The sequence below is a fragment of the Podarcis pityusensis genome (genome assembly GCF_964106645.2).
Source record: "Podarcis pityusensis genome assembly, chromosome: 18".
NCBI classification, from domain to species: Eukaryota; Metazoa; Chordata; class Lepidosauria; order Squamata; family Lacertidae; genus Podarcis; species Podarcis pityusensis.
The window spans coordinates 1,488,972-1,513,161 of record NC_138043.1 but is presented as its reverse complement, the minus strand read 5'-3'; the positions used below and the strand labels follow the sequence as shown (position 1 = coordinate 1,513,161).

Genomic DNA, 24,190 nt, shown 5'->3' with positions numbered 1-24,190 from the left:
CTGAAGGAGAAATGGAAGGGAGGAGGGATGAAAGCAAAGAGGGAGGGAGGGAGAGAAGGAAGGAAAGGGGAGGAAGGGTGGAAGGAAAAAGAGGGATGGAAGGGAAGTGGGGAGGAAGGGGCTGAAGGAGAAATGGAAGTAGAGGGAGGGAGGGAGGGAAGGAAGGAAGGACGAAAGAAAAGGGAGGGAGAGAAGGAAAGAAAAGAAGGATAGAGATGGAAGGGAAGGATGGAAGGAAAGGGAGGGAGAGAAGGAAGGAAGGAAAGGGACGGAAGGGGCTAAAGGAGAAAGGGAAGGAAGGAAGGATGAAAAGAAAGGCAGGGAGAGAAGGAAGGAGGAAAGGAAGGATAGAGACGGAAGGGAAGAAAGCATGAAAGGAAAGGGAGGGAGAGAAGGAAGGAAAGGGACGGAAGGGGCTAAAGGAGAAAGGGAAGGAAGGAAGGATGAAAAGAAAGAGGGAGGGAGAGAAGGAAGGAAGGATAGAGACGGAAGGAAGGAGGGATGAAAGGAAAGGGAGGGAGGGAAGGAAGGAAAGGAGAGGAAGGATGGAAATAAAGTGAGAGAGGGAGGGAAGGAAGGAAAGATGAAAGGGACGGAAGGAATGAAGCAGGGACAGAAGGAGGGAGGGAGAAAAAGAAAGAAAGAGACAGACAGACGACTCGCAGCAGCAGCAGCAATCGCCCCCCAGCCCCTGCCAGTTGCCCCCAAGAGTTCAGGGAGGCAGGAAGGCGTGGCTGTGATTTGCCCTCCCCCTGCTTCTCCCCCCCCCCTTGGGCGCATGCGCGCTCCCGGCCGCTCCTCCCGGCGCCGGCTCTCATTGTTGGGCATCGGGTGACGCGCGGGCGTCGCGGGGCGAGGCTCGGGCGCCTGGTGGGTGCGGGGCAGCTGGCTGGGCTCCCCTCCTCCTTCTCCTCCTTCCTTCCTTCCTTCCTTCCTTCCCTCCCTCTCTCTCTCTCTCTCTCCTCCTCTTCCTCCCTTGGATGGGCTTGCAAACAAAAGAGGGGGGCTGGGCGAAGGGGCTGGGGCGCGCGCAAAGGCGGGCGGCGGCTGGGGGCGGTGCGCAGCCCCCCAAAAGCCGGGGGTCCCAGGCTGGGGGGCCAGCAGGAGGAAGAGGAGGAGGAGGAGGGAGAGGGAGGAGGGGGTCGAGGGCCTGCCATGCCCAGCGCCCTCTACCAGCTGGAGGGGGGCCCCGGCACCTGCTGCCCCCCTCCCGGCTTGGGCAGCTTGCTGCTGAACCCACAGATCCTGCCCCCCGCTTGCTTCGACCCCAACAGCATCCTCCTCCCCAAGGGAGACCTCTCAGAGCATCCTTCCTCTCCTCCTGCGGCGGAGGACCACCAGAGGGATGAGGATGCTGAGGATGGAGATGATGGAGAAGAAGAAGAAGAGGACCCCTCCGCCGCTCTCCGCTTCGCCCTGGACCAGCTCTCCATCTTGGGCTTGGCTAAGGAGGAGGAAGCAGCTAGAGGAAAGGCGGAGGAGGAGGGTAGAGGAGGGGAAGAGGAGGAGGGTGCGGCGGCGCAGCAACAACATCAGCATCCTGAGAAGGATGGAGACCATGGACCGCTTCTGGAAGAGGCAGAGGGGCTGGACCGCTTTGCCTATGCCGGAGGAGCAGGAGGAGTGGCGGCGGCTCTGCCCCTCCTGGGCCCCGAAGGCGGCAGCGCCCCGCCGCCCCCCGAGATCTTCGGGGCCTTCCCGGCCCACTTGGGGCCCCCCCACGCCCCGCAGCCCCCCCTGCTGGCCGGGCAGCACCTGGGCAGCATCGGAAGCCGCAAGAGGAGCGTCAACATGACCGAGTGCGTCTCTGTGCCCAGTTCGGAACATGTGGCCGAAATTGTGGGCAGGCAAGGTAAACGCATAAAACCTGCAAGTGATGGGGAACCCCTGGGGGGTGGATGTTGGTGGGGTGGGGGCTCTGGTTTGCTTTGCCCACCTTGGAACAGGAGCCCAGCAGGTAAGGAGCTGTGACGGGGAGACCCTTTCCAAAATGCGCAAATAATAATTTTACTATTTATACCCCACTTGCTTTGCCAAGGCACCCACTTAGTAAAACTCACTTGTGAGTTTCCGGGGGGGGGGTCATTATTATTTTTTTTGCATGGGGGGGCCTGTGTTTGCAGTGCGGCCTGCCTCTCTCTCTCTCTCTCTCTCTCTCTCTCCCCTTAACTTTCTTTTAACCAAGAAATAAAATGGGCATCTTTTAGGCAGCGCCTTACGAAGAAAAATCCCAAAGTTAGAGCCATTTCTCTCTCTCTTGGAAATGGGATTTTTGTGGAGCGAGGGTGGAATTAGAGGACAGGCATGCTTGCGGGGGGGGGGCATATTGGGAGCTAAGCTAGAGGACACCCCTCCTCCAAAAAATGGTCTAACATAAATATATTTTTACCGTTTTTCAACGTAGGATGGAAATTGAGGGGGGGAGTTTACCTCTCTGTGACTTCCTCCCCCCCCCCAAAAAAAATACCCCCACCAAATTGCTTCCCACCTGAGTTTATAAACTCAGATTTTAAGGCCTCTAAAGATTTCCCCAAGCCAGGAACTGCCTTAAACTCCAGGCCTATCCCATTTCTGCTTTGGAGTAACACGGGGGGGGGGACCCCACACAAACCCCAAATCCTTTTGTTCTTCTGTATCCCAGGAACAGCGAGAAGGGAAGGGAAGGAAGTTTGGGAAGCGCTTGACTTTTTCCCCATCCCAAAGCGAAATAAATCAGTGTCTCTTTTTATATCTGTTCAGACCTGCCCTCGCTTTTATAAAAAGGAGAGACACAGAAAGAGAGAGTTTTGGGCAAGAGATTTTTGATATTGGAAGGGGGGCGAGAATCCCTCCTCTCTGGGAGACCCATGTCAGTGTGTGCAAGGTTTGCCTCCCTTAGCAGACCTTTTAACCTTTTGAACCTTCCACTGAAATTAAAATTAAAATAAAAAAGGGTTGCATCCGACTGAGCTCTGCTCAGGGTCGATGGGCCTAGAACGAACGGGCCTGGATTTCAGTGGGCTTACTCTGAGTAGGACTAACTTTGCCATCAGTCATTTCCCCCACCCCCAAAAGAAACCCACCCCAAATTCTTGATGCACCTTGGTGTTGCCATTTGCGTCTTTGTCTTGTGTTTTGAGATGTGCTTCCAAACTTCACCTTTTCAAAACGAAACCCCTCTCTCTTTTTTTAAAAAACAAACCCTGATGTGTCTTTGATTCCCTGCTTGGAAAAGGAAGATAGATTTTTTAAAAACGGCCTAGAAAGGAGAGTAGGTCGAATATTAAACCGCCGCCCCTTTGCTTTTTGCAAAAAAATAAATTACGGATGAAAGCAAACCTGATTTTAAAGCATCTGTTTAGGTTTTGCAAAAAAAGACACCCCAAAATGGAACAGTATCGCACCCTTCCTGCTTTAAGCGTGGAACCGGTTGTGACGTGCAATTACACACACACCGACCCAACATTTTCCCAAATCTCTATATATCTAAGGCTGGGCTTCCCATATGCTGCAATCTTCCTTGCCTTTGTTCCTTCAGCTCCTGTGCAATGTTCCTGAATTTCCAACTTCTCGCTCTGGGGTTTTGCTTGGGTGTTTTTATATTTTCTTATTTCCCCCCTAACATTTTATTTTTAGGGGGTGTGCATCTCTCAACACGCCCCCCTCCCCTTTGTTTAATCTTCGCTTTGTTCCCTTTGTGAGAGGTGCACGCTGTCTCGAAAGCAGTGACATCACGCTCCCTGCTTCCGATTGGGCCGTTCCGGGAGCACACACACCCCTCTCCCCGCCCCCTAGGCCACGCCCATCTTAAATTTAGACCATTCTCAGCTTCAATTTTTTTGCACAGAAGAAAAGGGAGGGATGGATTGGGGTCAGTGCCAGATTTACGTATAAGCTAAACAAGCTCTAGTTTAGAGCCCCACTCTCTTGGGGGTCCCCCAAAAATTGAAGGGGGAAAAAACACCTTGATGTACATTTCCAAAATATAAGATAAAAAGCAAATGAAATAAAACCTCCATACTGCAACAGTGTTTTAGGTTGTGTCGGCTCCTCTGGTGTAAGTATTATAATTATTTCATGTTATAGCAAGTTTCCAGAGACTAGATTATGAGTCTTTGTAAATTGTGTTTCTAAAGGCACGTTTGTTATTGCCAAATGCCAATGTGTTTGCATTATTAAGTTTGTCGTGGATAAAAAAAATAATTTTAAGTTAGAGCGTAATAATTATTTCACTGTTAATATACTTCTTCTTAGTTGTATTTCACTATTAATATACTTCTTCTTAATTGCATTTCACTATTAATATACTTCTTCTTAATTGTATTTCAGCAAAAACCATTACTTTGATAAAATACATATTTTGTTACGTGCAAATGGCTTGAGATACCTATTAGGTCCATAAATGACCATATAGCATATTTTCAACACACAAAAAACAGTGGCAATTTGTTGTTGACAAAGGACAGCTGGACATAGAAAGGGCCCCATTACCTTCAGGAGCTGAGGGCCTCATCAAACCTAAATCTGGCCCTAGCCGCAGTAGTGACATACATAAATAACCATTTTTGACGCCTGGGTATTTCGGTCTGAATTATCCCCAATCAAAAAGGACGCTGTTTTTCTTTCTTTCTTTTTTTCAAATTTTTTTATTGATTTTCCAAAATTTTTAAAACAGACAAACAAACATAAATATTATCTATACTTAATCCAATCTTCATAACGTTGTTAGGTGACTTCCCCTAATCCCCCTGGCTGAATTTCAGTGTAACAGTTTTCCAAAACTAAATTTCTCATAAAATTTAACTTAATCACTTAGCATCATTCTTTCTTTTCATTTTGACTTTAAACATTTTATTCTCTAACATCACCTGTTTAAATCCTAAGCCTATCTGATATTTGCAAGTGTTCCCAGTTAAGTTATCTTAGCATATTTAACTAAATAGTCTTTGAATGTCATCCATTCCTCCTGGTACTCCTCCTCCTCCTCCTGGTTGCGGACTCTTCCGAAAAGTCCATCATCTTCATCTGCCATTCCTCCACTGTTGGGACTTCTTGCGATTTCCAATACTTAGCTAACAAAATTCTAGCTGCAGTTGTAGCACACAAAAACAATCTGACATCTTTAAGGACGCTGGTTTTCTTGGGAAAGTACCGTATTTTTCGCTCTATAAGACACACTTTTTCCCTCCTAAAAGGGGGAAATGTGTGTGCGTCTTATGGAGCGAATGCAGGCTGCGCAGCTTTCCCAGAAGCCAGAACAGCAAGAGGGATTGCTGCTTTCACTGCGCAATATAGAATATTCGTATGAGATTGTATGGGGAAAATACGGAATAACAGATTCAAATTTGCTTAAAATGCATATAGGAAGTGCAGTGTAAGCGGTGGAAGTCAAACAATGAAGTTTTATTGTTGAGATATTTGTGGAGTGAATTTGGAGGAAATTCTTCCAATTTTTCTACTTTTTGCAATTTTTCTTCTTATTTTTTCTTTTCTTCCTTTTCTCTTTGTTCTTTTTTATATATGTGTGCTTATCTGAAAAAACATGTACGTATGCATTTGTATGTATTTTGCTTGTATTTTGTAATAATTATGTTAAATAAAATTTAATATTTATATTATTTTTAAAAAAGCAGTTCAGGGTTGGGATAGCCCTGGCCAGAGTGGTTACCGTATTTTTTGCTCTATGAGACTCACCTTTTCCCTCCTAAAAAGTAAGGAGAAATGTTTGTGTGTCTTATGGAGCGAATGCAGGCTGCGCAGCTATCCCAGAAGCCAGAACAGCAAGAGGGATTGCTGCTTTAACTGCGCAGCGATCCCTCTTGCTGTTCTGGCTTCTGAGATTCAGAATATTTTTTTTCTTGTTTTCCTCCTCCAAAAACTAGGTGCATCCTATGGTTTGGTGCGTCTTATAGAGCAAAAAATACGGTGCTTTTGAACGTTTATTTCGACCGAGAGCTAACATATCGACCGTTTTTCTTCCGCCCGGCTCCAGGGTGCAAGATCAAAGCCTTGCGGGCAAAAACCAACACCTACATCAAGACCCCGGTGCGAGGCGAGGAGCCGGTCTTCATCGTGACGGGGAGGAAAGAGGACGTCGAAATGGCCAAGCGCGAGATCCTCTCGGCCGCCGAGCATTTCTCCATGATCCGAGCCACGCGGAACAAAGCCAGCGGCACGGGGGGCTCAATCCTTGGCCCTCCAAACCTCCCGGGGCAGACGACCATCCAGGTCCGCGTCCCGTACCGAGTTGTGGGGCTGGTTGTGGGCCCCAAAGGCGCCACCATCAAACGCATCCAGCAGCAGACGCACACGTACATCGTCACCCCCAGCCGAGACAAGGAGCCCGTCTTCGAGGTGACGGGCATGCCCGAGAACGTCGACCGGGCGCGAGAGGAAATTGAGGCCCACATCACCATGCGCACCGGCTCCTTCGTCGACGTCAATGCCGACAACGACTTCCACTCCAACGGCACAGACGTCTGCCTGGACCTCCTGTCTGGCGGACCCTCCAGCCTGTGGTCCAAAGCCCCCAATCCGGCCCGCCGCGCCCTGCCCGGCCTCCGCAGCGACACTTCCCCGGCGGAGACCTATTTCGGCGGCCCCGTTCCCGACGGAGCCCCCAGCAGCCCGTTCGGCGGCGGCTCTGGCAGCTTCCCCTTCAGCGACGCTCTGGGCTCGGACGACGGCGACTTTGCCTTCGACTTCCTCCCCTTGGAGCTGGCGGCGCCGGCCCACATCTGGTCTCCGTTCGAGCCCCCTGCTGACCCGCTCCAGGCCTTCAGCCGGTCTTCCTCCTCGTCGCACAGCGGCGCTTCTCAGCGGCGCAAGAGCACGCCACGGCACTCGCCCACCTTCCCGGAGGCCGCGGCGGCCCTGGAGCACCCGCTGGCCCGCCGGATCCCGAGCGATCCAGTCAGCGCCGTCCCCTGGCTGCCGCCGCAGGGCTCCCTCTCATCCTTCTCTAACAGCACGGGCTACTCCTCGTCATCGTCGTCGCTGCCCGGGAGCCTCTCGGCCGCATCGGGCTCCCCCACCGACTCCACCTGCTCCGAGGGCCCGCGCAAAGCTTCCCGCGAGTGCATGGTCTGTTTTGAGAGTGAGGTGATCGCCGCCTTGGTGCCCTGCGGCCACAACCTCTTCTGCATGGAGTGCGCCATGCGCATCTGCGGCCGCTCTGACCCCGAGTGCCCGGCCTGCCACACGCCCGCCACGCAAGCCATCCACATTTTCTCATAGGCGCGGCGGGTTCCCGGGGGTCCGGCGGCCCCCTTTCCCCACCCCCCTTTACGAAAACACGGCCGGCTTTTTGCGAACTTCCAAACTGTTTCTATCAACCTTTTTTATATATATATAAAAAAGCACACACAAACATGGCGGATTGCGGCGGGGAGGGAGAGGGGCGCCCCAAATGCAACCGTAAGTTACGCCTTCGCTGCGTAATAAACGAGATTTGGAGGCGGGCGGGAGGGGAATGAAATGAATTTGGGGGAGCGGGAGAGCGGGGATGGAAGTGCCGCGCCAATTTCAAGAGTTGGGCCGACGGAAATATATTTTAAAACAATATTGTTTACAGGATAGCTTTAACTCAATCCAGGCGCAACCTTTTCCTCCAAATAGCAGTATTTTCGTTCTCTCTTTTTTTACAAACACTAACGCACCGAGCGAAAACCGAGGTCCGCATGCACTATGAAAGGGGCCACGGATGATGTTCTTTAATCGAGAACACCGTCTATTAATATTTTTGCATATACATTTTTTTTGGGGGGGTGGTCTGCGGTTCCGGGTTTGTGGATTGCGTTCGGCTCAGTTCTGCAGAACCTCTGTCAACGGGCCAAATCCACAAGCGTGCATTTAAAGCAGAAAAGCGCCGCTTTGAACAGTCCCGAGGAATCTGGGAGGTATAGTTTTACAGCTCTGAGAGTTGCTAGGAGACACGCACCCCGTTGCCCTCTCGGCGCTACAGTTCCCAAAGCAGTTTAGCAACCAGCCCCACTTCCCAGAGAACTCTGGGAATTGTCGTTTTCCCCGAGGGTGACTGGGGGGGTCGCCTCACCACTCTCAACGCCCTGAACGAACTACGCTTCCCGGGACAATATGGTGCCACAAATGTGCCCGTTATTCGTGTCCCCGGACCGACGTTGGCCATGCCCATGGATTGCAATGGGTCTGCTCTGTGTAAATGCCCGATCCAGCCCGATGTGTCTACCTTCCTTAGCCGTACGCAGAGTAAACCCGTTCAGTGGGTTTAAATTGCATCAAACTGTTGGTTTTTTGCAATGAGTCTTCTCCAGTTATAGCTAACATTAGAGCTCAGACATATTTAGGTGGACATACATATATAATTTCTGTTGGTAAGACAAATAAAAACCCGCTGTCCCCCCTCCAAAAAAATCCATGCAAAGAGAAGTGGGGGGGTGATTTGGGGGTTCAGAAAATATGGGGCGAATCTATGGGGGCAAATTGCCCATTATGCCAATTTAAGTCACAAATGCGCACACACACAAAGGAAAGTTTTAAACGAATGAGTCCTTTAATTTCAGTGGGCCTACTCAAGAGTAGGGGCTTGGTTACACCCCACTATCTCTTCATTTTTCTTTTTCTCGGCCTGGGTTTTGTTTTGTTTTTTAAAAAAGAAAACTTTTATTTTTTACTTCTGTGTATATGTAGGGAATTTCTAGGGGAGAATAATTTACTTTATTGAATAAATTTTAAGAACTAAAATATATTTTATTTTTTAAAGAAGGGGGGAGGAGGGAGGGGGGCTGGGACGGGGGCCGGAGCTTTAACCCGACCGCGGCTAAAGTTCTTCTCATATATATATTTGGTGATCTCACTTGCTGATTACGAGAATTGTATGCAGAGATTTATTTTTTTGAACTTTCAGAGCCTTCTTAATAATACGAATAAAACAATAAGAAGAATAAAGACTTTTTTTGCTACCGATGAAGCACTTGCGTCGTGCAGCCGGCGGGGTCGGGTCTGGGCGTTATTGTGGGTAAACTTTCAAAGTTTAAGCATGTATCGTGCCTTACAACAGATTCTGGGGGGAACATCCTAGACCTAAGCATTCCCGGGGGCCAAATGTCTGGCCCTGGGAACTCTTGTCAAGCCACATTGCCAAAATTAAAAAATGCACCTGGGTCCTTTGGTAAGTTGGCAACCCGAATAAGCAGAGGCGCTGTGGCCAATGTGTGCATTTGGCAACCTCACAAGCTAACGTCTGTTAGAGACATTTACGCTTATGAGAGATTCATATACGATACAGTGGTACCTTGGTTCTCAAACTTAATCCGTCCCGGAAATTCCGTTCCAAAAGCAAGGCGCGCTTTCCCATAGAAAGCAATGCAGAACGGATTAACCCGTTCCAGACTTTTAAGAACAACCCCTAAAACAGCAATTTAACGGGAATTTTGCTGTCTAACGAGACCATCGATCCATAAAATGAAAGCAGTAATCAATGTGCTGTACTATAAAATAAATAAGGCAGTATTGTAGATAATTATTTTTTCTTAATTTCTTACTGCACTGATGATAGTCATTGCTTGGATGGGGGGGCTTTTATCCATTTCCACAGTCACACAATCCATCCATCAGTAGCTGAACTGGGTTCCACACAGGCACAAAAACAAATGAACCAAAAAAGCCTCAAAAACAAAAAAGCAAAATAAATAGCGAAGACAAAGCGCCAAACTTAATCCATTCCAGAAGTCTGTTTGACTTCTGAAATGTTCGGAAACCAAGGCGCGGCTTCTGATTGGCTCAGGCGCCCCGGAAACAATAGTTGACAGTCACGTCGGACGTCCGGCTTCCGAAAAACGTTCTAAAACCGGAACACTCACTTCTGGGTTTGCGGCATTTGGGAACCAAGGTCCCATTGTACTTTTAAAACATGTTTCGAGCTTTAAATTCTAATCGCCCCCTCGCTGGCTTTCCAGTGGGCAACGAATCTCAGCATCCCAGTTTAATAATTTTTTCATCAATCGAAGCACATAACTCATAAATCGGCAGGGTCGTCAGGAAGAGAACCATTCGCACAACCCTGAACTCCTTGAATGAACCTTAGAATCAAATAACAACTCCTTGGAGCGAAGGCAGGCTATGAACCTTAGAATGAAATAACGTGAAACAAATCCTAGATTCAGGTAGGTAGCCGTCTTGGTCTGATGCTGTCAAAACCTATTAAAAAATAAAAATGTCCAGTAGCACCTTAGAGACCAACTAAGTTTGTTCTTGATATAACCTTTTGTGTGCATGCACAAAATCTGAAGTAGTGGAACAAATTCATTTTTTGTTTCCGCTTGGATGTAAAACACACAGACGCACAAAAGACCTTGGAGCAGTTTCACGAAAAGATAAAAACGAGGGGAAAATGACAATCCTACTTTAAAAGCGTCGGGATATTTCGTACTCTCGTTTCTTGGAGGTTTCGAAACAAGAGGTTGGGTGGCTGTCGATAACGGGTGTTTTGGCTGAGATTCCTGCCTCGCAGGGGGTTCGGCTGGATGACCTCAGGGGATCCCACCCGACTCTGCGATTCATCAGTATCTATCGCCGATAAACGAAGTACCGACAGGGCAAAGGTATTCTCGCCTGCTCCGCATCTGTGGGCCAAAGGAGGTGGGTTTGTTACCCTATCTTTAATAGATGCCGAAAATCTAAAAGATGCCCGGATACCAGCAGGGAGTTCCATAAGTCATACTGGGTAGCCTGAGAGTCTTATAAATGATTTTAATCGGTTTTACATAGGTAAACTTCGTACCCTCTTAATTTATCTCTTTGGCTCAACTGAACCTATGGACTTCCCTCCCTGACGGTTTGCAAAATTAAACTTTGCATCTTTGCATTTTGCTTCATTTCCCGTCCTTGTTATATCGTTACCTAAAGTATTCTATCTCCTTCATGGATCAATGGAATCATTGGGTTCCATGATCACTGCAGATGGTGACAGCAGTCATGAAATTAAAAGACGCCTGCTTCTTGGGAGAAAAGCGATGACAAACCTAGACAGCATCTTAAAAAGTAGAGACATCACCTTGCCGACAAAGGTCCGTATAGTTCAAGCCATGGTTTTCCCAGTAGTGATGTACGGAAGTGAGAGCTGGACCATCAAGAAGGCTGATCGCCAAAGAATGGATGCTTTTGAATTCTGGTGCTGGAGGAGACTCTTGAGAGTCCCATGGACTGCAAGAAGATCCAACCTCTCCATTCTGAAGGAAATCAGCCCTGAGTGCTCACTGGAAGGACAGATCCTGAAGCTGAGGCTCCAAGACTTTGGCCACCTCATGAGTAGAGAAGACTCCCTGGAAAAGACCCTGATGTTGGGAAAGATGGAGGGCGCAAGGAGAAGGGGACGACAGAGGACAAGATGGTGGGACAGTGTTCTGGAAGCTACCAGCAGATGGCAGCAGTGGAGAATAAAAAAGTGGCTTTTGAATAAATCTGAATTTATCAGCCAGACCTGAACTTGAACTTGAACTTGATAACTCAACCTCGGCTCCTAAATTTTGCCAACTAAGTCATACAGAAAGACTCTGCGTTGCTGTCTTCTATTCCAGGTAAGACTTACCCAAATATCTTCGCCAGGGATCATTTTAACCTGCCATTTAATTATTTTTATTCTTTTCTTAAACTGCCTCGAGGCGTTGTTGTTGTTGTTTTACAAGCGAGTGATGCGCAAATTGTACAAAATGAAATAAGAATGAGAACAGGGATAGCTGAAGATGTGATTTCTGGCTTCGACCAGCTTCTACTTTTACCGGTTTCAAATTCAGTCCTCCACACTCGGAACACAATTTCCTTTCCTTTTCCTTTCAAGGAAGTTTTCCGGATATCCTGAGGTTGGTATCCAGTTTTTGCACGGATGTTTCCAAAATCACTTCCCCTGACATAATAAATTACAGAGTCGTAGAGTTGTGAGGGAACCCAGCGCTCAAATAAATTATAGAGTCGTAGAATTGGTACCCCGTGCGGTCATCTAGCAGAACCCCATGCAATGAAGTTACAGCTTCATCTCCGTACACAGCGTCAAGCGTTTTGTGGGTTTCCGATGCTGATTGTATATTCAAATATTTCTCACTGTCCAGTTTCTTTGACCGTTTGCCGAACTTTCCGGCCACGCCTTGTATGATCTATAATTCTGCAGCCAGGCTGTCGACTGGTTATTGTTGTTGTTGTTGAGTCATTTAGTCGTGTCCGACTCTTGGTGACCCCCTGGACCAGAGGCCGCCAGGCCCTCCTGTCTTCCACTGCCTCCCGCAGTTTGGTCAAACTCATGCTGGTCGCTTCGAGAACACTGTCCCACCATCTCATCCTCTGCCGTCCCCTTCTCCTTGTGCCCTCCATCTTTCCCAACATCAGGGTCTTTTCCAGGGAGTCTTCTCTACTCATGAGGTGGCCAAAGTCTTGGAGCCTCAGCTTCAGGATCTGTCCTTCCAGTGAGCACTCAGGGCTGATTTCCTTCAGAATGGAGAGGTTTGATCTTCTTGCAGTCCATGGGACTCTCAAGAGTCTCCTCCAGCACCAGAATTCAAAAGCATCCATTCTTCGGCGATCAGCCTTCTTGATGGTCCAGCTCTCACTTCCATACATCACTACTGGTTATAAGGACTCTCTTTTTGCAGTAGCACCATTGCCTACTGGTCTGTTGCTGGGCACAATGTTAACAACAACAACCAGGGTGTTTTTCCCAGGGGGAACTCACCTGGACCCAGTTCCAGAACCTCTCCAGAACTTTCACATAGATGCCACTCTAGCCAAGAAAAGAGGTGTTCATGCAGAGTTCTGCCCCTTTCCCCCCCCCTAGAAAAATAGCGTTGATAATAGCAATAATACTTATACTCCACCCATCTGGTTGTTTTGGAGGGTGCAATGGAGAGAAGCCAGACACATATCCTTGAAGGAAAGGTAAAGGGACCCCTGACCATTAGGTCCAGTCATGGACGACTCTGGGGTTGCGGTGCTCATCTCGCTTTACTGGCCGAGGGAGCCGGCGTACAGCTTCCGGGTCATGTGGCCAGCAGGACTAAGCCGCTTCTGACGAACCAGAGCAGTGCACGGAAACGTTGCTTACCTTCCCGCTGGAGCGGTACCTATTTATCTACTTGCACTGGTGTGCTTTTGAACTGCTAGGTGGGCAGGAGCAGGGACCGAGCAACGGGAGCTCACCCCGTCATTGCGGGGATTTGAACCGCCGACCTTCTGATTGGCAAGCCCTAGGCTCTGTGGTTTAGATCACAGCGCCACCCGCATCCCTCCTTAAAGGAAAGTGGGCCGCAAATATAATAATTATGCTTGTGAAACGTGGACCACTTATAAACGCCATCTCCAACTCCTCGAAAGATTCCATCAACGGTGTCTCCGAAAATTTTTACACATCACTTGGGAACACAGGCGAACTAATGCCAGTGTACTGGAAGAAGCAAAGATCACCAGTGTCGAAGCGACGATTCTTCAACATCAACTTCGTTGGACTGGTCATATTGTGCGGATGCCTGATGATCATCTTCCGAAGCACCTCCTCTATTCCGAACTTAAAAATGGAAAGCGTAATGCTGGTGGTCAACTAAAGAGGTTCAAAGACTCTCTCAAATATCCTCTGATTCTCTGCTAACTAAGCCGCCATGCTCTGAGCTTGGCTGACGCTGATTCCCATCTCTGTGACATTTCCACAAGCCCCAGTGACCTGATTCCGGTTTTTACGGAGAGATAGGCAGCTCCCCACCTAACCGAATCTTTCCAGGTCACCCGAATGAGGCTGCTCTCTCGCAAACGGCCGCGTTTACGCAACGCGAATCGGGGCAGCGACCAGGCCTCTCAGGGTCGGCGGTGACGCCAATAATGAGGATAATTCGAGGGTGTGAACATGGCGCCGTGCAAAGCAGCCCTCTGGTCCAAATCTCTGCCTCGCGCTCCGTCCTTTCCCCCTTCCTTCATCTCTCTAATTGTCCTGAGTCACTGATGGCCATTGATGGATCCCAGTTGCCGTGGCAATAGATGAATAGGGACCAGAAACTCGCCACGGAAAATGGAGCGAGGAAAAGGATGCTTAATGCTTTATGATTATTTTCTCCACCCGGTAACAACTAAAATCTATCTATCTATCTATATTTGTTGCGCCATTTGGTGGCGAATAATAAACACTGTGAATGGGTGGCAGGCCTCTTTTTCAGGCCTCAGACACAGGCAGGGGGTCCGCGAGGAAGAAAATAAAATCAGAAACTCCATTGCCTTATGGGGTGGGGGCCGTCCTCAAGGTATTGTGCGAAGAGTGTGTTTGTGTGTGCTTTTTGAGAAGAGAAAGGAGCGTCGCTTATTGTCCAGCCAGGCAGAACAAACAAAAGGATGTTGTGGGTTTGTAGGACACCGTCGGTCTTTGTTGTTGTTGTTGTTGTCGTTTTTGTGTATGTGTGTGAGCCGGGAAGTGAATTGGTTTTCGTTCGAAAAGTGTGTCGAGGAGGAGGGGGGTGAAGAGGAAAGCTCTGGGCCGCTCGCCACCCCACAACAGGAGATGGGAGAACCTCCATTGCCAGGAGCAATCTACCTCCGTCCGTCCTGTCCACTCAGGGCAAGCAGCGGAAGGGCGGACCTGATCCTAGTTGTGGTTACCCCATTGGTGGAGGTGCCAGGATTCATGTCGGTGGACATCTGGTTTTGGAGACACTTTGGTTCCCATGTGGAAGCAGAGACTGGTCTGTTAGGGCCTAACTGTGCCCCCAAAGGACCAGGTGCTCAGCCTGGGGTCATTTTGGACTCACCGCTGTCCATGGAGGCGCAGGTCAATTCTGTGTCCAGGGCAGCTCCATCTGGTACGCAGGATGAGACCCTCCCTGCCCGCAGACTGTCTGGCCAGAGTGGTGCATGCTCTAGTTATCTCTCGCTTGGACTACTGCAACACGCTCTACGTGGGGCTACCTTGGAAGGTGACCCAGAAACTGCAATTAATCCAGAATGCGGCAGCCAGACTGGGGACTGGGAGTGGAGACCACATAACACCGGTCCTGAAAGACCTACATTGGCTCCCAGGACGTTTCCGAGCACAATTCAAAGGGTTGGTGCTGACCTTGAAAGCCCTAAACAGCCCAGTAGACCTGAAGGAGCATCTTCACCCCCATCGCCCGGACACCGGGGTCCAGCTCCAAGGGCCTTCTGGCAGTTCCCTCCCTGCGAGAAGCGAGGTTACGGGGAACCAGGCAGAGGGCCTTCTTGGTGGTGGTGCCTGCCCTGTGGAACGTCCTCCCGTCAGATGTCAAGGAGAAAAAGAAGTACACAACTTTTAGGAGACATTTGAAATATGGGCACATATTTGAAGAGGGCTCTCCTATCTCTTCTCAGTCTCCTCTTTCCCAGGCTCAACGGACCCAGCTCCTTCAACCGCTCCTCATCAGGCTTCGGCTGCCAAGGTGGTGGTACCCAAACTGCATCAGTCGTGGTCCGTGTGGTCTCTGCATAAACACAGTTAAAAACCCCACAGCGTCTAGCATGTCACAGTTGCATAAAAATATTTAAGCAGTCCGCCGGGGACTCTCAGCCATTCACAAGTCCTCCCCGGGGGGGGGGGCGAAGGAACCTCAGAATCACTACCCAGCTGGATATCTCAAAAAGTTTTTTTTTTTAAATAATATTTATTACTTTTCCAACAATTTAAACACATCAAAAAATAAAAAGAAAAAAGAACAATACAATACAGTACAAAAACACTACATAACACATTAAACTAACAAAACAAAACAAAAACAGTTTAAAAAAAATCAAACAATTTCAATATCTTATCTTTCATTCACTTATTTCCGTGGCCTCCTCACACCTCCCTTTTTGTATTCCACTTCTGTTGATTGTTTCAGCAATTCCTTTCCATCTTCCTCTGCTTTCTATCCTTTAATTATCTTAACAGATTCTAGCCTTATTTTTCCCTTTGATACGCTATTAATCTATTTATACTTAATTCCTTATAACATTTCTACTAAAGCCATATAACTTCATTCCAACATTTTTCTAACATTCATTAATTTTACAGTATTTCTGTAAATAGTCTTTAAATTTTTTCCAGTCTTCTTCCACCGACTCTTCTCCCTGGTCTCGGATTCTGCCAGTCATTTCCGCCAATTCCATATAGTCCATCAACTTCATCTGCCATTCCTCCAGTGTGGGTAAATCTTGTGTCTTCCAATACTTCGCAATGAGTATTCTTGCTGCTATTGTTGCATACTGGATATCTCAAAAAGGGCATTGGTGGGCATCGTGCCATGCGTTCTCCTCAGCCGTCCAAGGCCCGAAAGGAGGCAAATCCCCTTGCGAAATTGACGCGGGTCTTCCAAAGTGTCCTCCGACGAACAGTCAAGGGGTTTTTTTGGGTGGGGGAGGCACAGAAGGACGGCCTCCCCGACATTTCCCCCATTGCCTGGCGATGCTTCGATCCCGAATTCCCCGCGGCGTTTTTCCGCATCCATGCCTTTGCCACCACAGTTTTCCCAGCCTTTCCGGGGGTTTTCTCCGTCTGGGGGTTCGCCCCACGTGGCGTGTGCCCCCCAACAACAAAAAAACCCAAACCCCAAAACGTGGTAAGCAGCAGACCCACACCCTTTTAAAAATCCACTTTGGAAAGGGGCTGTCAGGCCCGATCTGTCAGCGCCGACTCCCACCGCCATCTTTCCCCCTCAATGAGCTGATCTCTTCCGACATGCCATGGCTGCGGGAAGAGGGGCGCTTCGCTTGCGCCCGGCGTGGCTTGGCGGAGGAGCAAGGGGGGGCGCCGTCGCTCTGCCAGGCCGTGGGGGGCTAATGCATCCTGACAAGGAGTGTGGTGTCAGCCGACAAGTTCCCCCGCCATGCTATCCCCACCACCTTCCCCGGGGTGAAGGCAAGGGCCCGGGCGGATGTCCTCATGGCACACCCCGAATTGCGGCGAAGGAACACCCGCCATTTTGCCATGGAACCTACCACTGTGACTCTTATGCTTCACTGTATGATGATAATGATGATGATTAGCCGCTCTGAGCCCGGCTTCGGCTGGGGAGGACGGGATATAAATAAAATTTTATTTATTATTGATTTATGATGGTGATTAGGAACTCTGTTGCAACAGAAGCGTAAAGATCTGCCTTGCACTCGATCCATCGCCTCCAACGTTTCTCCCGTGAAAATAGGGACGTCCTATTCCATCCCCTCCAACATTTCTCCCCTGAAAATAGGGACGTCCTATTCCATCCCCTCCAACGTTTCTCCCCTGAAAATAGGGACGTCCTATTCCATCCCCTCCAACATTTCTCCCCTGAAAATAGGGACGTCCTATTCCATCCCCTCCAACGTTTCTCCCCTGAAAATAGGGACGTCCTATTCCATCCCCTCCAACATTTCTCCCCTGAAAATAGGGACGTCCTATTCCATCCCCTCCAACGTTTCTCCCCTGAAAATAGGGACATCCTATTCCATCCCCTCCAACGTTTCTCCCCTGAAAATAGGGACGTCCTATTCCATCCCCTCCAACGTTTCTCCCCTGAAAATAGGGACGTCCTATTCCATCCCCTCCAACGTTTCTCCCGTGAAAATAGGGACGTCCTAATCCATCCCCTACAACATTTCTCTTGTGAGAATAGGGACATCCTATTCCATCCCCTCCAACGTTTCTCCTCTGAAAATTAGGGACATCCTATTCCATCCCCTCCAACGTTTCTCCTCTGAAAATAGGGACATCCTATTCCATCCCCTCCAACGTTTCTCCCCTGAAAATAGGGACGTCCTATTCCATCCCCTCCAACGTTTCTCCCCTGAAAATAGGGACGTCCTATTCCATCCCCTCCAACGTTTCTCCCCTGAAAATAGGGACGTCCTAATCCATCCCCTACAACATTTCTCTTGTGAGAATAGGGACATCCTATTCCATCCCCTCCAACGTTTCTCCTCTGAAAATTAGGGACATCCTATTCCATCCCCTCCAACGTTTCTCCTCTGAAAATTAGGGACATCCTATTCCATCCCCTCCAACGTTTCTCCTCTGAAAATTAGGGACATCCTATTCCATCCCCTCCAACGTTTCTCCTCTGAAAATTAGGGACATCCTATTCCATCCCCTCCAACGTTTCTCCCGTGAAAATAGGGACGTCCTATTCCGTCCTCTCCAACATTTCTCCAATGGAAAGAAGGACTTCTTAAGTAAACGGCTTCTGTTGATCTGGAAAACAGGGACACGTGGAGGGTCTGTCATGGTGCTTATTGGATAGTACCTGTGATTCTTCCTCGTACTCTGCAGGTTTTTCCTGGCTGCTGAAAGTTTTTTTGGTTGTTATAATCTTGGAAAAGAAATCCCCAATAAACATGAACAGACTACATTGCCAGATAACTAGGTTGGCCCGAGTGCCTCTGCTTAGGAAGTCTCGTTTAACAACACAAGATGCTTTTTAATCCTGACACTTCTCCAACCCATTTTGCTTTTTAATTATCTTTACCGTACTGGTGCATAAGTTCAGGGTTTCTCAGTTTGGGGGAAGAGGGACCCCTCATTCAGCTTTTGAGGATTTTCACGCGTGGCCTGCCGTCGAGTCCCAGTTCTGAATGATGTCCTATTAAACAGGCTCTTCCGCGAGTAACCATGCAACTTTAATGCCTGGTACTTACTGAAATATTCATGGCGTCATCAGAGTAAAGGAATGTGTAAATTGCATGAAAAGCTTTCTGGGGTTTTCCCCCCCTCTTTTTCTTTTTGCATGAATTATTTCACCCCACACATTTTTAACAAGGCTCCCCGTTGCGGCAGAGAAAGGGTGTGGGGGAACGGCAACGTGCGTTTTCGAAAAGGGATTGTGCCATTACATTGGAGTACAGTTCCATGCATGTAATGGTAGAACCTAAGAGATGAAAGGGACCCTCCAGTGGTCATCCAGTCCAACCCCCTGCAATGCAGGAATCTCAACTAAAGCATCCATGGCAGAGGGCCGTCCCAACCTCTGCTTAAAAACCTCCAAGGATGATCTCCCACTGTCAAACAGCTTTTACTGTCAGAAAGCTTTTTGTGATGTTGAGTCAGAATATCCTCTCTTGTAACTTGAAGCCATGGGTTCGAGTCCTACCCACCAGAGCAGGAGAAAACAACCTTTCTCCCTCTTCCATATGGCAGCCCCTTGAGATATTGGGAGTTGGATCTCCTATCTCCTCTCAGTCTCCTCTTTTCCAGGCTCAATGGACCCAGCTCCTTCGACCACTCCTCATCAGGCTCGGCTGCCAAGATGGCGGTACCCAAACAGGCCCGCATCAGTCGTGGTCTGCGTGGTCTCTGCAAAAACGCAGTTAAAAACCACACAGTCTCCTCTTTTCCAGGCTGAACACCCTCAGCTCCTTCGATCGTTCCTCATCAGGCTTGGTTTCCAAACCTTTGACCATCTCAGTCTCCCTCCTCTGCCCACCTTCCAGCTTGTCAACATCTTTCTTAAATTGTGGCGCCCAGAATTGGACACAGGATTCCAGGTGTGCCCAGATCAAGACAAAAAAGAGAAGGAAGGCATGAAAATAAATATGGGGGGCAGGTAAGCCCCCCACCCTGCAAAATCTATCACAAGATGTGGCAAACACACCCCATTTGAGTGGCAATGCTGTCAACTTGGTGCGGGGCTCAAACATTTTATTGAGGGGCCATACTCTCCAATGTTTCTCCCCTGAAAATAGGGACGTCCTATTCCATCCCCTCCAACGTTTCTCCCTTGAAAATAGGGACGTCCTATTCCATCCCCTCCAACGTTTCTCCCCTGAAAATAGGGACGTCCTATTCCATCCCCTCCAACGTTTCTCCCCTGAAAATAGGGACGTCCTATTCCATCCCCTCCAACGTTTCTCCCTTGAAAATAGGGACGTCCTATTCCATCCCCTCCAACGTTTCTCCCCTGAAAATAGGGACGTCCTATTCCATCCCCTCCAACGTTTCTCCCCTGAAAATAGGGACATCCTATTCCACCCCCTCCAACGTTTCCCCATTGAAAATAGGCACGCCCTATTCCATCCCCTCCAAAGTTTCTCCCCTGAAAATAGGCACGCCCTATTCCATCCCCTCCAATGTTTCTCCCCTGAAAATAGGGACGTCCTATTCCATCCCCTCCAACGTTTCTCCCCTGAAAATAGGGACACCCTATTCCATCCCCTCCAACCTTTCTCCTGTGAAAATAGGGACGTCCTAAGGAAAAGCAGGACATTCTGTGATCAGATCAGAAACCGATACGGCTTCTGTAAATCCAGAACTGTCCCTGGAAAATATAATCTGGGGGGGGGGGAGCTGAAGGAACCCCTGCCCCTAGGAGTGGACTCCTATGCCAGGGGGCACCTGTCCCCTTGTGCACCTTCTCCCCCCATGCGTTTCCTGTATGCAATTTCAGCCAAACCAGGAAACAATGTGCTTTGCACTCTTCCTCGAAGCATCCTTAACCATTGCTCAGCCAGAAGAGTTTGAGATCTGTGTGGGGTTGTGTTTCGCAGGAGGTGGGGGGCAGCCAAGAGGGTTTGCCAGCCCCCCCCCCCCATTTCCCGACACCGGAAAGCTCTTTGCCAGCGTCTCAGGCCTAATGGAAAAGTCGTGTCGGATTAGCCCAGCCGGGGTGAGGGCCCCATCTGCCTGCTCGTGGGCTGCCCCGAGGGGGTGGCGTCGCAGGGGGGGCAGCCATGCGTGATGGCAGATCTGGGCCACTGTGCCAGGGCGCGAGCGGAGCATGCGAGGCCCGCACTGCGGTGGGAACGGTGGTGGGGGAAGGAACGGCGCTCCATTCACTGACAGAGGTTTATGAGAACGAAGAAATGTGCCTCTTAAGGCCATGCAATTCTGCGCATTTCTCATTTCATTGCGCTGACTTTTCCCCGTCCCGCTCTGACGTGGCGCATGGATATGCGCCGATTGAGCGTCATCTAGCCAACCCCTTGCAGGCTGAGGTTGAATCCTGACAAGACAGGAGTACTGTTTTGGGGGGATAGGGGGCGGGCAGGTGTGGGAGACTCCCTGGTCCTGAATGGGGTCACTGTGCCCCTGAAGGACCAGGTGCGCAGCCTGGGGGTCATTTTGGACTCACAGCTGTCCATGGAGGCGCAGGTCAGTTCTGTGTCCAGGGCAGCTCCATCTGGGACGCAGGATGAGACCCTCCCTGCCCGCAGAGTGTCTGGCCAGAGTGGTGCATGCTCTGGTTATCTCCCACTTGGACTACTGCCATGCGCTCTACGTGGGGCTACCTTTGAAGGTGACCCGGAAACTGCAATTAATCCAGAATGCGGCAGCCAGACTGGGGACTGGGAGTGGAGACCATACAACACCAGTCCTGAAAGACCTACATTGGCTCCCAGGACGTTTCCGAGCACAATTCAAAGTGCTGGTGTTGACCTTGAAAGCCCTAAGCGGCCTCGGTCCTGTATCCCTGAAGGAGCGTCTCCACCCCCATCGTCCAGCCCGGACACTGAGGTCCAGCTCCGAGGGCCTTCTGGCGGTTCCCTCCCTGTGAGAAGTGAGGTTTCAGGGAACCAGGCAGAGGGCCTTCTCGGTGGTGGTGCCTGCAATGTGGAGCACCCTCCCATCAGATGTCAATGAAATAAACAACTATCTGACTTTTAGAAGACATATTGAAAGCAGACCTATTTAGGGAAGTTTTTTAATGTTTTCTTGTGTTTTTAATATTCTGTTGGGAGCTGCCCAGAGTGGCTGGGGAAACCTAGCCAGATGGGCGGGGTATAAGTAATAATAATAATAATAATAATAATAATAATATCATCATCATCATCATTATGGAATAGGACGTCCCTATTTTCAATCTGTTAGCCACCATCCATCCTCCAACCGCCTCCAGACACTCACACAGAACCTTCACCGCCTTCACTGGTTCGAATTTGCAAGAGAGGTAGAGCTGGGTATCATCCGCATACTGATGGACACCCTGCCCAAACCCCCTGATGATCTCTCCCAGCGGCTGCATGAAGATGTTGGAAAGCATGGGGGAGAGGACGGAGCCCTGAGAGACCCCAGAGTCTGGTGAGGCCAGAGCAATTTCGGGCTGGAAGTGGGCCGCAGCGGAACGGAAGCGTCGCTGCGTGCGATGAGACGAGGGCGGGAAATATTTCGACTGCAAAACAGTGTTCTCGTTCCCTCCCCGTTCCCTGCTTCCATCACCCAGCTTGCGAGGGCAGCAATATTTGGCCGCAGTGTCCGCTGCGAAGTGGGCTTCAGAACGCGGCTGCCATGTGCGTAGCCGCCCCTCCCTTCATCAGCCCCAGTTATTGCAAGCCTTGAATGGTGAATAAACAGCTAGCTTTGCCGTAGCAACCCAGCCAGAGCTCAGCTAGGTAGGAATCGAGAGGAGCCAAACAACTGTGTTTGTGAGTGCAATGCACGGGAAAACTAGGCCAAATGGAAGTGAAACAGCTGCTTCCTAGCCTCCAACATTTCTCCCGTGAAAATAGGGACGCCCGATTCCCTAATAATCATCGTAATCATCACCATAATAATTTTATTATTTATACCCCTGCCCATCTGGCTGGGTTGCCCCAGCCACTCTGGGCAGCTTCCAACATATATAAAACACAATGAAACATTAAAAAACAACAACACTTCCCTCTACAAGGCTGCCTATAGATGCCTTCTAAAGGTTGTCTAGTAACTTAGCTCCTTGGCTCGGGTCGCATAACTCCATCCCCTCTGTTTTTCTGATGAAAATAGGGACGTCCTATTCCATCCCCTCCAACGTTTCTCCCATGAAAATAGGGACGTCCTATTCCATCCCCTCCAACGTTTCTCCCCTGAAAATAGGGACGTCCTATTCCATCCCCTCCAACGTTTCTCCCCTGAAAATAGGGACGTCCTATTCCATCCCCTCCAATGTTTCTCCCCTGAAAATAGGGACGTCCTATTCCATTCCCTCCAACATTTTTCTGATGAAAATAGGGACGTCCTATTCCATCCCCTCCAACATTTCTCCCATGAAAATAGTAAAGGTAAAGGGACCCCTGACCATTAGGTCCAGTCGTGGCCGACTCTGGGGTTGCGGCGCTCATCTCGCTTTACTGGCCAAGGGAGCCGGCGTACAGCTTCCGGGTCATGTGGCCAACAGGACTAAGCCGCTTCTGGCGAACCAGAGCAGCGCACGGAAACACTGGTTACCTTCCCGCCAGAGTGGTACCTATTTATCTACTTGCACTTTGATGTGCTTTCGAACTGCTAGGTTGGCAGGAGCTGGGGCCGAGCAACGGGAGCTCACACCGTCCATCGTGGGGATTCGAACTGCCGACCTTCTGATCGGCAAGTCCTAGGCTCTGTGGCTTAACCCACAGTGCCACCCGCGTCCCCCCCCCCCATGAAAATAGGGACGTCCTAAAGAAAAGCAGGACATTCCCGGATCAAATCAGAAACCGGGACGGTGTCTGCGAATTCGGGACTGGAAAACAGGGATACTCGGAGGGTCTGCTTTTTACAGGCATTCCACAAAGCAGTCTGAATTTCGAGGTTTTGCGGACAGGGAGTTTTCTGCCTGCCGTGGCCACACAGGGCGGGAAATTATTCATCGTCGGCATAAAAGATGAACCCAAGCCATTTCCGCTGTCCTCCATATCTCACTTCTCCTCCCCATTGGCTGAGGCTGCTCTGATGTCACAGAAGGTCTCCCCCCACCCCCCGAACTCACTGGAGGATATTGTTGGAAACAAGAAGTCACGGGATACAAATTCAGGCTAAGCAAATATCGAGAAGTATCCGTTCCACGCTTGTTTCAATTGGTTCCTGCCGCTGAACAAAACGTGAGATGAGTTTTAAGGTCTTGTTTCATAAGCGCTGGACTTTGCTCTCTTGTAAAAGAAATGGTTATTATATGCCGGTTTTACAAGGAGGATGGAAACACAAAGTGTGCCACCTGGCCTAAATAGCCCGTCTTCGCACCAAAGTGGGGGAAATCAAGAGATCTACATTTGGGGGGGGGGGGAATGTTTAGGGGTAGAGGAGAAGGATCTAGAGATCACGCTAAGGGTGGCTAAATTGTGTGCGACTGCCATAAAACGTAGGGAACAAGCTGTACTACCAAAATGATTAAGGTTTTAAATTTTAGGTTATATTTTAGTGATCAAGATTTAATATATATTTTTAACTGCCACTATATCTCTATTTTATATGTCTGTTTTCTTCGCCCATGGAGTTTTCTTGGCAGGGATACTGGAGTGGCTTGCCGGTTTCTCCTCCAGGTGGATCACGTTTGGTCAAAACTCTCCACTA

At 49.4% G+C, this 24,190-nt stretch overlaps 2 protein-coding genes across 3 annotated transcripts in view; one reads left to right on the top strand and one right to left on the bottom strand.

The window, feature by feature from the left end:
* The window catches only part of KISS1R (KISS1 receptor), a 299,078-nt gene that overhangs the window by 204,577 nt on the left and 70,311 nt on the right, over positions 1-24,190 (bottom strand). The gene's annotated exons all lie outside the window — the stretch shown is intronic.
* MEX3D (mex-3 RNA binding family member D) lies at positions 1,043-7,300 on the top strand. The gene is made up of 2 exons (XM_080988937.1): positions 1,043-1,852; positions 5,972-7,300. Exons 1-2 carry the CDS (start codon positions 1,156-1,158, stop codon positions 7,213-7,215), a joined length of 1,941 nt encoding a protein of 646 aa, XP_080845063.1. The 5' UTR covers positions 1,043-1,155; the 3' UTR covers positions 7,216-7,300.

What these genes read in the sequence shown, in the direction of transcription:
- MEX3D (XM_080988937.1), top strand. Translation starts at nt 1,156, where the DNA reads ATGCCCAGCGCCCTCTACCAGCTGGAGGGGGGCCCCGGCACCTGCTGC. An exon ending in CGAAATTGTGGGCAGGCAAG is followed by an intron (nt 1,853 to 5,971) that starts GTAAACGCATAA and finishes GCCCGGCTCCAG; the next exon opens with GGTGCAAGATCAAAGCCTTG.